This window comes from Nasonia vitripennis, chromosome 4 (assembly GCF_009193385.2).
Source record: "Nasonia vitripennis strain AsymCx chromosome 4, Nvit_psr_1.1, whole genome shotgun sequence".
NCBI lineage: Eukaryota > Metazoa > Arthropoda > Insecta > Hymenoptera > Pteromalidae > Nasonia > Nasonia vitripennis.
In genome coordinates, this window is record NC_045760.1 from 13,709,860 (window position 1) to 13,722,500 (window position 12,641).

Sequence of the window (12,641 nt, forward strand, 5' to 3'; positions counted from 1 at the left end):
AAGTTAAGGAAACAGTAGTAGAGTAAGAGTATATTCATCTTTTGCTGAGCAAAACGACGAAATTTTACGCTATACTTCGATTACTCTTGTTTTAACAGACTTCCGTGTATAATAAGGAATCGAAAAAGTAATTCGCATTACGCGCCGAGATTTAGTCCTCTTAATTAAGAAAATTATACCTATAAGTCTGAGACAATTGTAAGAACGCGTTTTATGCAACGCGTAAAAGCTAGTTTTCTAAATCGTAAATACCGCGCTAAACTAGCTTCAAAATTATTGCAATTGTTCGCGGCACTTATACATTCAAGTCAGGCATGAGCGCAAGAGCAAAAACGTTACCCAACTCGAAAAAATGTACAGCAGTCCGTGACAGACGCAATAATAAAATTATTGTAAGTACGATCGAAAGTAGTTCAGCAAAATAAAATCGAAACCTCATATCGTGATACTGTTTTATCTGCAGGTATTTAGTCATCTCAGACCGTCGCGTTTGCGTAATTTCGAGAAAACTGTATGTAAGTGTATAGAACACAACGATAAAAGAGAAAATCCCGTATAAACGGGCTGTTTAGCGCTCTCTTTGAAATCCTGAAAACGAGCGAAATGCTGGCGCGTGAAAAAAATCGAAAGTGGAATTTCTAGGCACGTACGTGCGGCTCGACTAAGAATCTGGAACATGTCATTGTCGGTCAATTGTCGTATACGCTATACATATAGTTGTTTGCATCTTCCACCTGCTCAGTTATGCATAGGCACACTGACGCACACTGACGCACACTGACGCACACACGCGCACCTGTGGATTGTGTATTGTTGTGCTGTGTGAAAAGAGCGAGAGCGCTTGAATACTGTCTCGACTCCACTTCCTTTGTATTCGATGTCTTTTACAATACGCAGTGGATGGTCCTGGATACATCCGAGTTCTCTGGTTCGTTCCTTCGACAAAACCTCTTCTCTCAGCTTCCGCGTACGATGGGTTTTGTCGAGATCGAGGGTGAAAAATCAGTTCGAAACGCTTAACGATCGTTTCGGAGTCGCGAGTGGAGACGTCAGGTAAAGCAGCGGTGGTTGGTTAGGTTGGATGAAGTGACCGCCCGCGCCGTAGGTGAGTATAGTAGAAGAGGTGGAAGGAGGAGCCGCGACGCGTCAACCACAGGCGGTACTCCGCGGTAGTGCGAGCGAGAAAGAGAGCGAGTCGAGCACTGCTTGGGTGTGGTTAACGTGGGATCTCTTTTTCTTGCGATACGCTTACGCGCTACCGATGAATTCGTCGGCCAGCAGTTGACAGTCCGAGTCCGAAGCTCCGCCAACGCGCAGAGTCACAACGAGAGCGGAACAGGAAGGAAGGCTGGAGAGAGTGCGTGCGAGAGGGAGAGAAAGAGCTGCAGGTGTGTGTTTGGAGAGGCTCCGTTCCATTGCAGATCGTGCGTCGCGCGAGCCTGACGCCAGTATTATTGTAACATTAGCAAGATGAAGAAGAGAAGCCTGGCTGGGAACGTCGGCATCGGGATCTTTCTCGTTGCCCTAATTTGCGTCTGCGTGGCCTTCGGTACACCAGCATGGCTCGTAAGCGATTACCGTATCACCAACGCCAAGCTGGACATGCTTGGCCTCTGGCGACATTGTTTCAGATCACTGCCTAACCCTGCGGAGGCCGACGCGCCCAGGCGCTTCTTCGTCGGCTGTAGATGGGTCTACGATCCCTTTACAACCGGCTACTCCGATATTCGGGGATATCTTTTACCGCGTAAGTTTATACTTATCTGATGCAGTTTATTTACATTCGCGCACCTTCTGCGGTAGCTTTATTTTCACCGTTGAAGATTTGAAGCCTGTGTATTTTTGCCAAAGCGAATAATCCTTTCAACAGCAAGATTGAGAAACCTATCAATTATCACTTCTTTTTTGTACTGTCTGCGTGGCTCATTCTCTCAAACTTTCTTGTTTGATTGATAAGCCGAATAATGAGCCTTTTGAAAGGCTTCCATACATCATAAATACTGCAGAACGTATGCCTATTCTTTAGAAAATGAAAATTAAGAAACACTTAATGTATTCGCTGTTTTGTGCTCAAAGGATTTGGAGTTTGACTGACTAATTTACTATTTTATTGTTTTGCAGCTTTCATGGTGGCCACACAGTTCTTCTTTACAATTTGCTTTTTGGCATTTTTAATAACACTGGGTCTGACAGTGCTCTATGCAACATGCTGGGACCCAGAGCAAAAGCACTACATAAAACTTATCATGGCCATTGGATCCCTGCTCATTTTTGGCAGTGTTTGTGGATGTATAGCAGTCATTGTATTTGCCTGCCTTGGCAATGCAGATGGTTGGATGCCTGGGCATCCCAATAATTACTTGGGATGGTCATTTGCCTTAGGAGTCATTGGAAGTGTTTTAGGTCTCATTGCCAGCCTTCTCTTCCTTGTTGAATGCAACATTCAGAAGAAAAAGAGGAAAGATCTAAAAGAATCTCAATCAAAATTTCCACTGGACACTCGTGCCTAAGTTAACAATATCTATTATACAAGTATCTCTATTAGATAATGATAAAAAACGACGATCTTTCAAGCGAAAGTAATTTTAATTGCATTGTATATTTGAAAAGTGAGCATATTTTACATGCCATCGCTTTTATGTACTATTGTAAATGTATTTGCTACAATACTATCCGTCCATGATCCGTCCATAGACACTAGTACAAAAGTTAAGTTAGCTTTTAGTATATAACAAACAATTGTTTATAAATATTTACTTTACATTGTTGTATAAACTTTTTTACAAATAAATATTTGTATCTATTAAATGACCTATAATCATAATTAAAACTTATTCCCCATCCATAAGAATTGATATTCTGATAACTAAGTTCCTAATAGATCTTTATTTACTATTTTGAAAATAATAAATCATTGCAATAATTATTCAATGAGCGCATACTATGTGTTTACGTAAAATTCATTAGGAATGATTGAATGAACGTAAGTTATCTGAATACAAATAGTGTATTATAGTATAGTTCGTAGTACAGAAGTCTGCTTTCAGTAGCTATCGCCCTCTGGCGGCGTATGTTCTCAAACAAAACATGAATGTAGTTAGTAGGCGTAGGCAGGGCACCAGCCACCAATACACTGACTGAGTCAAACGCGTGAGGCGTGGCCGCGTTAGTTGATGACAACTACTCCGAATTTCGACGCGTAAACAATCAAAGGATTTTGTTAAACAGAGATCCGTACCTCGTACGGATTTAAAAAATTGCTAATAACATCTGCAACCATGTTGGATTATCCAAGAGCGTCCAGTAAGTGAAAATCGAGTTGCTATTATAAAAATTCTTGATACTTAACCTATGGGATGCTTTACTGAGAAAATATTTGTTTATTAGATGCCGTTGTATTCGGAGGAGTCATCACCTATGCTGCAGGTGTACTCCTTGTAATGTCCTTCACCAGGTATAAACAATTGTTTATGATTTTCTTATATTTGTCAATAAATATGTACTTATGTTTTATACTGTGTTGCAGTCCGTACTGGATCCAATCTTATGTAGAAACATTTAGTAGTTTCAAACATATGGGCTTATGGGAGTATTGTTTTGAGAATTTCCGCTACCCATATTATCAATTTGACAAGTTGTTTAACGGCTGCCATCATGTGTTTTCTCAAGAGTACTATGTTATTCGTGAATGGCTACTCCCAGGATGGTTGATGGTCGTACAAGCATTTGTAACAATGGCGCTTTTGCTTTCCTTCTTTGGTCAAGCAGTTTTAGTATTGATTCTAGTAAGATTTCCACTAAAATTTGTATTGGAAAATGAGTGGCTTCTTTCAAGTATTGTATGCGCCTGCGATGCGCTTGCTGGTAAGTTAGCATATTAACATACACAAGTCACTGCATACATTTTCATACAAATTATTCATAACTTTACTATGATTTTTAGGAGCATTGTTATTCCTTGCTGTGTCAATTTTTGGAGGTCAATGCTGGAGAAGAGATTGGATGATGTATCCAAATTTTAATCACTTATCTTGGTCGTATGGACTAGGTGTTATATCATTTATGTTCCACGCTGTTGGAGCATTTTTCCTTTACTTAGATGCAAAGGCAAATTACAAAAGACGTCGAGAATCAAAAAATCTTGTTATGCAAATGCAGCCAAATCCCCAAAGTCATCATGGTTTGCAACGTACAAACTACATATAATTTCTCAATTATGTGTAATTTGTAGATTGTATTGAGTAGAATTAAATAAGTACAAATTTAAGTCCGTCCATTTAACTATGATGTTATATTTAAATAATTAGATATTTTATAAGATTAAATTTTATACTATATAACTTGACTCGAAATGACGATCTGGTATACGTTTGTTGTTTGTAAGAACGTCTTACCGGATATATGAATGAATCTCATACTTCATAGCTATTATTCCATTTATACAATTTACAATGTAATGTAAATAAGTGCCTTTACAATTTTTTACAATAAATCACTTGATGCTTTCTGTAAATTGAGTTTTATAACTTTCCTTATTTATTGTCCTACTTTCCTCCATTAAAAAAAAAGTTTAAATTTAAATTTAAATCATCCATCTACACGCGATAGTCTCGATCATGTACGCATTTAATGTCATACATATCAAAAGTCTAAAAAAGCGTTCTTATTATGTTTACAAAAGTAATCGAGCACCATATTTTCATAATATACTAGACTTGGCGCAGTGCGCTGCGCGCACTATAGTAGACTATAATTTCATTAACTTATTAAATGGAATATAAATACTTGATTGATATTTTTAATATTTGTTTTCTATCACGGAAATATATCAAACTTTACAATATATGATTCATTTCGCGCTCATATAAATTTCAAAATTGTCGCGGTTTCGTCGCCAACTTCCTTTTAAAATTTTAAGGTTATGTCTCGAGAGTAGAATGTCTCTAGAATATTATAAATACACAAATTATAATTTGATATGTATTATAGTATTATATTACATTTTTAATATTAGAATCAATTTTAGAAATCAAAAACTTCTAACGATACTTTTGACGCATGCGCACTACATGAGCCAATCATATTGACGCATTCTTGGCTTCACTTCATCCGGTCATGACTTTTTTATATAGGGCTATAGGGAACTGAGCACAAATAAATTAAAAGTCTTTGATTTTAGTGGACTATAAAAAAAATGAAAATTTTTTAAATAAAAATAATACAGCACAAACCTGGTATTTGATTTCGAGAAGAAATATCCAAGGCGAGCTTTATTGCATCCAAGGAAGAATTTCCATCAATTACCAAAAGAGGCGCGTCTTTGAAAATATCTGCATTCTCTTCGATAAGTCTGCTATTGATTTTCGAAAATGCTTCCATTTCACCAATGCCAAAACAGCAATTTCCATCCTTGTCAACAACAGCTGTGTATCTAGAAATTAATACAAACATAATGAATATAATTCATAATTAATAAAGATCTCAATAAATTTATAAATAATAATATTAACCTGGCCGTGCCGACATCAGTCGCAGTGCGTAGAGCTGATGCTGCTTTTCCAAGACTGCTGATCACCGCTCTTCCAGCTTCATCATCTCCGATGACACTCAATAGTTTAGTATCAGTAATTCCAAGATTCACAAGAGCAGCTGTCAAATTCCGACCGACTCCGCCGCAACTTCGACGACTTTCACCCTTGTGAGTACTTCCATTCATCTGCAAGAAATTATGAAGGAATTTTTACTTTTTTATCTCTCTCCTTCACTTTGCATCTGTCGAAAAAAAAAACAACTTATTCTAATTACTAAAAATAATAATTAACAATAGATGTCACTAATGGCGGGATTGATGTCCGTTTCTAAATTAATATTTCGTCAATATAGATTACATCCTTGTAAAATAACAAAAACATTATCCTATTTTTTTATTTGAATATCTCGTTCTCGCCATTCAAAAGTTTTAACATACGGTTGACGATGAGTTTTTTAGCTCATATAAATTGAGCAGTCAAGTGCATGACTCGAGCATGATGTTTTTGTTTGGAGCATCGATTTTTCATCCATCATAATGAAATAACGCTAAACGAAATCTGTGCTCCGTAGATATATAAAATCGAATGAAGGGTGAGTATTGAAGCATCAGTAAAAAAGAATAAGGGCAAGAAATAGTTAACAGAAGAGCTTTGGTAGATGGGGGAGAAAAGGATCGAAGCGGTTTCTCTGAGAAACGACACGCGCGAGTAATGCACGCGATGACTCGAGAAAAATCCTGAAAAACCATACTGGCTTACTTCGTTGTTTTTTCTCTGCCTGCGTTACTTTGGGGTGTATAGAATTTCCTGGTATAAAATTCATCGAGAATTTCCGGCTGTTTGTATTTGCACATTGTACGCGCCAGTTGAGTATTATGTGATTTAGGAATTAGAAACCACATATATATATATATATATTAGAACGTCTGACGCAACTCGACTACTACTACTTACGCGCTACTATTTATGGCGCTATCTGTTTTCTTCAGGTGTCTTATTTATTGACACTTGGTCCGCCTCTAAAAGATCATATTTTTACATTATTTATATGTGCAATAGCAAAGTAGTATTTAAATCGTTATAAATTATTATACACACAGCGCGCCTTCTTGTGTTTAGACTTGGGGTACACTATAGCAAAGTCGTGTATAAAGAGCTGGATACAGGGAGTCGTTTATACATAATTAACATTTCGGTACACGATCTTCATCAGAATTTCACATAATAAGATTGAAATTTCAATGTAGTCGCACGCTAATCATTATATTTACAAAAATACCGATAATATACCTCACGAAGCAGTCCTTTCTCACATATTTTCCGACCACTGTTTACCCCCTAAAAACGCCAAAGAATCCTTTTGAATGGAAGTTTTTATGAATCAGCGCCGCGATTATATATTTTTCTCTTCCGCTTTTATTACGCCCCACAGTCGCACACGTATAAGTATCCTCTTATACATATATCCTATAATAAACCTCCCGAAAGCACGGGATAAACCGAGTGTCACGTGCGAAGTCGATTTCCTACTATATACCTGTATACCTTACGACTTGAACAGTTTTTTCCTTTCTTTATTTTCTACACAGTGGCTTCCGCGAACACAGACGATTACTCGCGAGTGCCTATAGTCGAGAAGATCGAGCGAATAAACAGAGAGGAGCTTATATTCTCTTCAAAAACTATATGAAATATACGCAGAATTGCCGTAGAGATATTTTTTGCTTTTCTCCAAACATTTCCAAGTAAATGCGGGAAGCGGTTTTATAGAAACTAGTAACAGCTATATATACATACTATGTATACATACCCATGGGTGGCAGCGAGCGGCATATCGGCAAAAGACTATATAGACACACTAAGTAAGTAGTCGAAACGCCGCGTGGCGTTTGGCCTTCGGTTCGGGGCGCAGGCCTGAGAGAAAGAGACTATATAGAGTTAGCGGTGGTGGCGGCCTCGACGCTCTCCCCCCTCTCCGTCGAAGTCAGTCTCGCAGCCGCGAGCGGAGCAGCTGCATCACATCGGAGAGATCTCAGTTTGCCGCGCGCCGTCGCGTTCGCACAGCTGAGCCAAGGGAGAAAGAGAACAGCGAGCAGTATCGCAGTACAGCTTGTGTCCAGGAGGCCTGAATTGTTCAGAGACAGAGAGCTGCCTCGGGGGCTATGGCCACAAGGCGCTGAGCCCTCGGGGGGCGATGCTCACCGCCTCCTCGACGCTCGCCGCCGCCGCCGCCGCCTCCTCCTCCTGCTCCTGCTCCTCGCCCTTGTCGCCGTCCTCGTCGTCGCCGCTCTTCGAGGAATACGAGAGCAGTAGTGGCAGCAGCAGCAACAGCAGCAGCAGCAGCAGCAGCAGTCGAGTCCAGCCGCTGCCGCTGCAGTCCTGCAGCTGCGCCGCCGAATCTCGCACTGACCTGCGCCCGACCACCGCCGCCAACATGATCGACGTGACGTGACACCCAGGACTCTCTTTCTCTCTTCCTTCTTCTCTCTGTCTCTCTCTCTCTCTCTCTCTCTCTCTCTCTCTCTCTCTCACTCTGTCCTTTATCACCGTCTCTTTCACCCCGTCTGTCCTCGAATCTTCCTTCAGTTCCGCCCCCGTGTGTGCAACGCAGTGTGAACGAGTGTCGCCGACGTATAAGTTGTGGATCATTCGCGGTTTGTGCTGTTGAAAAGTGCCAGTTACACTAGCGGATAATCGTCATCGGAAGAGGAGGAGTAGAAGAAGGATCAACGTCGACGGAGCAGAGCTTTTTCAAGGTTGGTATACCCTCCTCCCATCGCTCTTGCCTCTTCCTCCCCTCGTCGTCCTCCCCTCCCCCCTCTGCGCACCTAAACCTCTCGCCCGTCATGCAAATCGAAATGTCTGCGACGCCGGAACCCTGCACGATGCTCTTATCTCTCGCCGCGGAATCGCTGCTGATTTTGTCCCTTTTCTCCTCCCCCCGCGCACGTCCCTTCTACGAGACATCTTGTTTTTTTTTCCCGGTCTTTAACAAGAGTGTGCGAGGAGGCGCCATTAAAATTGGCCGAGGGGAACAAGATTCATGGCTATCTTTCGGCGCCGAGACTAAACACGCTGTATAACGATGTTATTGTATTGGGCTGCGCAGAAATTAAGCTGCGTAGGCGTTTGCGCGCTCTGTGTCTCGTCCAAAACCTTTTTCGTCGTTGTATCGTCTGGGGAGCGTGCAATGCAATAATCGTACAAAGAATATGCGCGTTTGCGGGAATGATGTAATTGAACGTAAGCTCGCATTTTTCCGTCAGGAAAATAACGACCACGAGAGAGAAAGAGAGGAAGAAGGGGAGAGAGCGAGTGCTTGTATAGAGGGAAGGAGTCGAACGACAGCAGTTTTAGAGAGGCGTGGGCCGATTCAAATCTCGGGGCTCGTTTATACGTGAAGTCTAACGATGAATAAGGATCTGCGGCATGTTATTGTGGTGTATATAAGAATTTGCATACTTTTCCGCGTGTGCGAGCTTCTACGAAAACTGTGCGTCCGAGAGAGGAGGCGGCGAGTTTCGGTAACTCATTAAAGAAAGTAAGTATAAGCCGCTCTCGCGCAAAGACAAACATGCTTGCGTGCGGCTCGGTTTTATCCCTCTTCTCCCTTTCTCCTTCTCCTGTCTCATAAACGTCAAGCCGAGGCAGCAGCCGCAGTCCATATACCATACCATTGTACACCAGCTCTGCAGAGAAAGGGACTAATTGTCGAGAGTCACGAGAAAGAGCCGATGACAGCTTGAACGCGTGTTTGAGTGTGTGTGTGTGTGTGTGTGTGTGTGTGTGTGTGTGTGTGTGTGTGTGTGTGTGTGGGTAGGTGGGTGGGTGGTTGGGCGGGCTATAATAATACTTCGCGACGATAAATTCCGTGGGAAGTATATACGTGTAACCGCCTATATACAGCGGAGGTCGACCGGAGGATTGCATAACGCGACACTGACTGCAGCTGCAGCCCCATTGCCAGTCTCTTTTATATATAGACCTACTCGGCTACTAATCTTTTTAGCCACTTCGTGCTCATGCCGGCATATCGCAGGGCCAAAAACTTTTTCTCATCCCTCTCTCTCTCTCTCTCTCTCTCTCTCTCACTTCATTATTCTCTCGTTCGTTGGTCGTTGCTGCTGCTCGGCGTCACACACGCACACACGTGTCGCGTTTTGTCTTCATTAGCAGCTCAATTCGCTCTCTCTCTCTCTCTCTCTCTCTCTCTCTCTCTCTCTTCGTGATATAGCTATAGCCCATCTCAGGGCTACTGGAAGCTTGTTGCCGCCGCTCTTTCTCTTTCTTTCACACTTTTTCAGCGCAGCCGCCCCCGCGGCTGCTTTGTCAGCTGGCAGCTACTGCGCCTGTCTCTCGTGATATTTGTTTGCGGCGTAAGAATACCGCCGCGCAGCCGCTTTCATTACGCTGCTCCTATTTTTACTCGCATCAATTCACGGGCCCTTTTTCAACCGCGCAATAATACTACCGCGCGTATAACGAGGAACGCTGCCAATTTTGCTGCTTGATTTCTTTTCCCCTTTTTTTTACATAATACGAAGGACTACCCTCTGCACACGCACGTGTGCTCTGTCTTTCTTGTTCCCCGTCAGAAATTCCCTCTCGCTCACGCAGAGCTAGGAGTATTTTTCCCCCGTTTTGAACATCCAAATTTGAAATTCTCCAAGCGCGTGTCTCCCAGAGCTCTCTCCTCTTTAAAATTAATTTTTCATTTAGTCGGGCACGCGCTCAGTGATGCACGAATTCGCGCTCGCGCGCTGGTTAATTGAAATCTCCTGAAAAAAAATGCAAAGCTTCGTTATACACGGCACAAGATCCTAGTAGAGAGCGCGCCAATTGAGGAAATTGAATATTACCGCCGCCACTTGCTTCCGACTGAAAGAATTCCCCGGCCAAAAGTTTCCGCAGTCTATGTACTCTTTCTCTCGCTCTCGCCCATCCGTGTGCTCGCGAATTGCTTAATTATTGTGCACGAGTTCTATTTACACTCGGGAGCGAAAAGAGAAAAGAAAGAAACCCTTTGATGTTTTGCTCTTTCACGTTGGTAGCTGCTGCTGGTGCTACTTTGCTCTTTTAAAGTTTCACATCAGGCCTTGTCTGTAAAAACTCTATTGCAACAAAGCTAAATATTTTGTTTCGGTACTTGCCGCTAATCGCTCGTTGAGTTTTATATTACATTATATCAGAGCTTTTATTCCCTTATGGTTTTTTGTCGGGGTCACTTCTGAGCGGATATAACCTGGCGCTTGCGAATTTCAAGGAAATCTTCAGCGTGATTGTCGATAGTGATCTCGATTACGAGTACGCATGTAAAATTCTAACCCATAACGCCATCTTGCTTCGAAATCAAGTTAATTTCTTTCATTTTGCATAAAACATCATCCCGTGTAGCTTGCAAGCTTTAAAGAAATCCTTTTAGATTCGTAGCGATAGTTGAATTGGAGATTGAATATGTATGAAAAAGATCTGAGTGTATATACATGTGTTAAAAAATTCTCAAGAGCCTCTTTTAGATATTCCCATTATGCGCTGTGCGCATATTATACTTATACAGGAGTTTATACGGGTTTTCAGTAAATGAATGCTGCGCATTTCAATCCGTGAATGCATACATTCAAGTTCCTTCGTGCGTTGAAATCTTTAATAATTCCACATAAGCCAACATACTTGTAGTACAATACACAACGGTTTGTAGTCGTGATTTTCAAATCGTATTTTATTCGCTTTATATGTATGTTCGATATTAAATAACGAAGAACCAAGGATATACATTTTAAATATTTAACTCTCTCGATTCAAACTGGAAATGCTCTAGATTTCACAGTGTCTTATTGTTCTATCTTTAACATCGTCATTTAGTTCTGATGAACTCCAAATCATGTAATAAAAAAATGTAGCATGAAACGAGAGCATGCTCTCGAGTAAACAAAGCGAGAGAGGAGACCTGGCGCTCGATTCGTGAGTCCATTTAATTAGGCACGTCTACGTCGCAATTAGAGTTCGATTTAGCCGAGGGAACACAGAGGAAGCGACTCTAACCGGGTGTTGACGCTAAAATAACCCGCTCAGTGTAGCAAAATGGGAGCACAGAGAAATAAAAATCGCGCGCTATATAGCTGGAGCAAATTCACAATCAGGCTTTAAATGCGCGCAGTATATCTTGCGTGGAAAACGAAGCATCTGGTGTTCTAAATTCGAGATGCATTGTTACACACTATACAGGTCTTTGGAGTTCAAGATGACCCGCAAGCTCGCGCGTGACGGGTTTGCTAAGTTAGGCGGGTATTACGTTACACCTTGGACTCGCGAAATAATTAATAAATCGAAAAGGAAAAAATCTCATGTTTGTGCGAGCAATGGAAGGGAAATGTTAAACTACCTCTTTTTGCGATATACATCCGGTAAAATTAGAACTTATTATCTGCGCAGGAAGAGAGCACTCGAGCGTTCGTATGTCTTTCGTTTGGTGCTCTGTCTAAAAATTTGTTAAAGCTTATTTGGGAACACCATTATGACGAGAGAAAGAGCGAGAGTCGAAACTAATTCCAAGTTACCAACTCTCTTGGATGCCTCGAGGAAAGAGTGATAAAGTATACTTAGCGAACTGAGTGTAAAAGAAAAGTTGGCACGCAATTTTTTGTCAATTACCGCTCCACGATGTATCCAGATTAGGAAGTTTCTCAGAGAATCCGGGAAAACCTTTACAGATATATAAAAATAGATGCCTAATAATGTGTTAAAGTGTCAGCGTTATAGCATATACGATTATAGCTGTTTCTTCTTCAGCGTTCGTCAATCATACAATTCGGAGAGTATAACTGTACTGTTTTCGCCGAAACGCTATTATCTACACCCTCAGTCACTCCAGAGTACTCTGCTCGTACAGTTCATCTCTAATGGTAATGATCGAGAGGTGCGAAAATGTATAATAGGGTGCGATGCAAAGAATAAGGAGTATCGGTTGAAAAACGAATAGCAGCAGCTGGTGCACGCTGCTTGCGGACGAAGTGAGAATCGTGGATTCTCGAGTACACGTAAGTACGTGTATATAGAGAAAAAAAATGTACGACACTGCGTACCGGGGAAAGGAAAAAAAAGTTAAAAATT

At 41.4% G+C, this 12,641-nt stretch overlaps 4 protein-coding genes across 4 annotated transcripts in view; 3 read left to right on the forward strand and 1 right to left on the reverse strand.

The window, feature by feature from the left end:
- Nucleotides 1–12,641, reverse strand: part of LOC100678438 (pseudouridine-metabolizing bifunctional protein C1861.05) — a 57,835-nt gene that overhangs the window by 3,376 nt on the left and 41,818 nt on the right. Inside the window, exons 7-8 of the mRNA XM_031929014.2 lie at nt 5,511–5,716; nt 5,232–5,431 (exon numbers count right to left, since the gene is read on the reverse strand). Of these exons, the coding sequence (XP_031784874.1) occupies nt 5,232–5,431; nt 5,511–5,716 (406 nt within the window). The remainder of the gene's footprint in view (nt 1–5,231; nt 5,432–5,510; nt 5,717–12,641) is intronic.
- Nucleotides 19–2,808, forward strand: LOC100119070. Its single transcript, XM_001599646.6, has 2 exons — nt 19–1,747; nt 2,122–2,808. The coding sequence occupies exons 1-2, from the start codon at nt 1,471–1,473 to the stop codon at nt 2,508–2,510; spliced, it is 666 nt and encodes a 221-aa protein (XP_001599696.1). The 5' UTR covers nt 19–1,470; the 3' UTR covers nt 2,511–2,808.
- Nucleotides 3,088–4,513, forward strand: LOC100119038. The gene is made up of 4 exons (XM_001599592.6): nt 3,088–3,303; nt 3,388–3,454; nt 3,527–3,864; nt 3,944–4,513. The coding sequence occupies exons 1-4, from the start codon at nt 3,279–3,281 to the stop codon at nt 4,204–4,206; spliced, it is 693 nt and encodes a 230-aa protein (XP_001599642.1). The 5' UTR covers nt 3,088–3,278; the 3' UTR covers nt 4,207–4,513.
- The window catches only part of LOC100678399, a 38,595-nt gene continuing 33,475 nt past the window's right edge, over nt 7,522–12,641 (forward strand). The window contains exon 1 of the mRNA XM_016988716.3: nt 7,522–8,287. The gene's annotated coding sequence lies outside the window, so the exon portion shown is untranslated. The remainder of the gene's footprint in view (nt 8,288–12,641) is intronic.

Excerpts from the sequence above, each read along its gene's own strand:
- LOC100119070 (XM_001599646.6), top strand. The coding sequence starts at position 1,471 with ATGAAGAAGAGAAGCCTGGCTGGGAACGTCGGCATCGGGATCTTTCTC. Across the intron at positions 1,748-2,121 it reads TCGGGGATATCTTTTACCGC|CTTTCATGGTGGCCACACAG; the intron begins GTAAGTTTATAC and ends ATTGTTTTGCAG.
- LOC100119038 (XM_001599592.6), top strand. The coding sequence starts at position 3,279 with ATGTTGGATTATCCAAGAGCGTCCA. Across the intron at positions 3,455-3,526 it reads CTTGTAATGTCCTTCACCAG|TCCGTACTGGATCCAATCTT; the intron begins GTATAAACAATT and ends ACTGTGTTGCAG. Across the intron at positions 3,865-3,943 it reads CGCCTGCGATGCGCTTGCTG|GAGCATTGTTATTCCTTGCT; the intron begins GTAAGTTAGCAT and ends TATGATTTTTAG.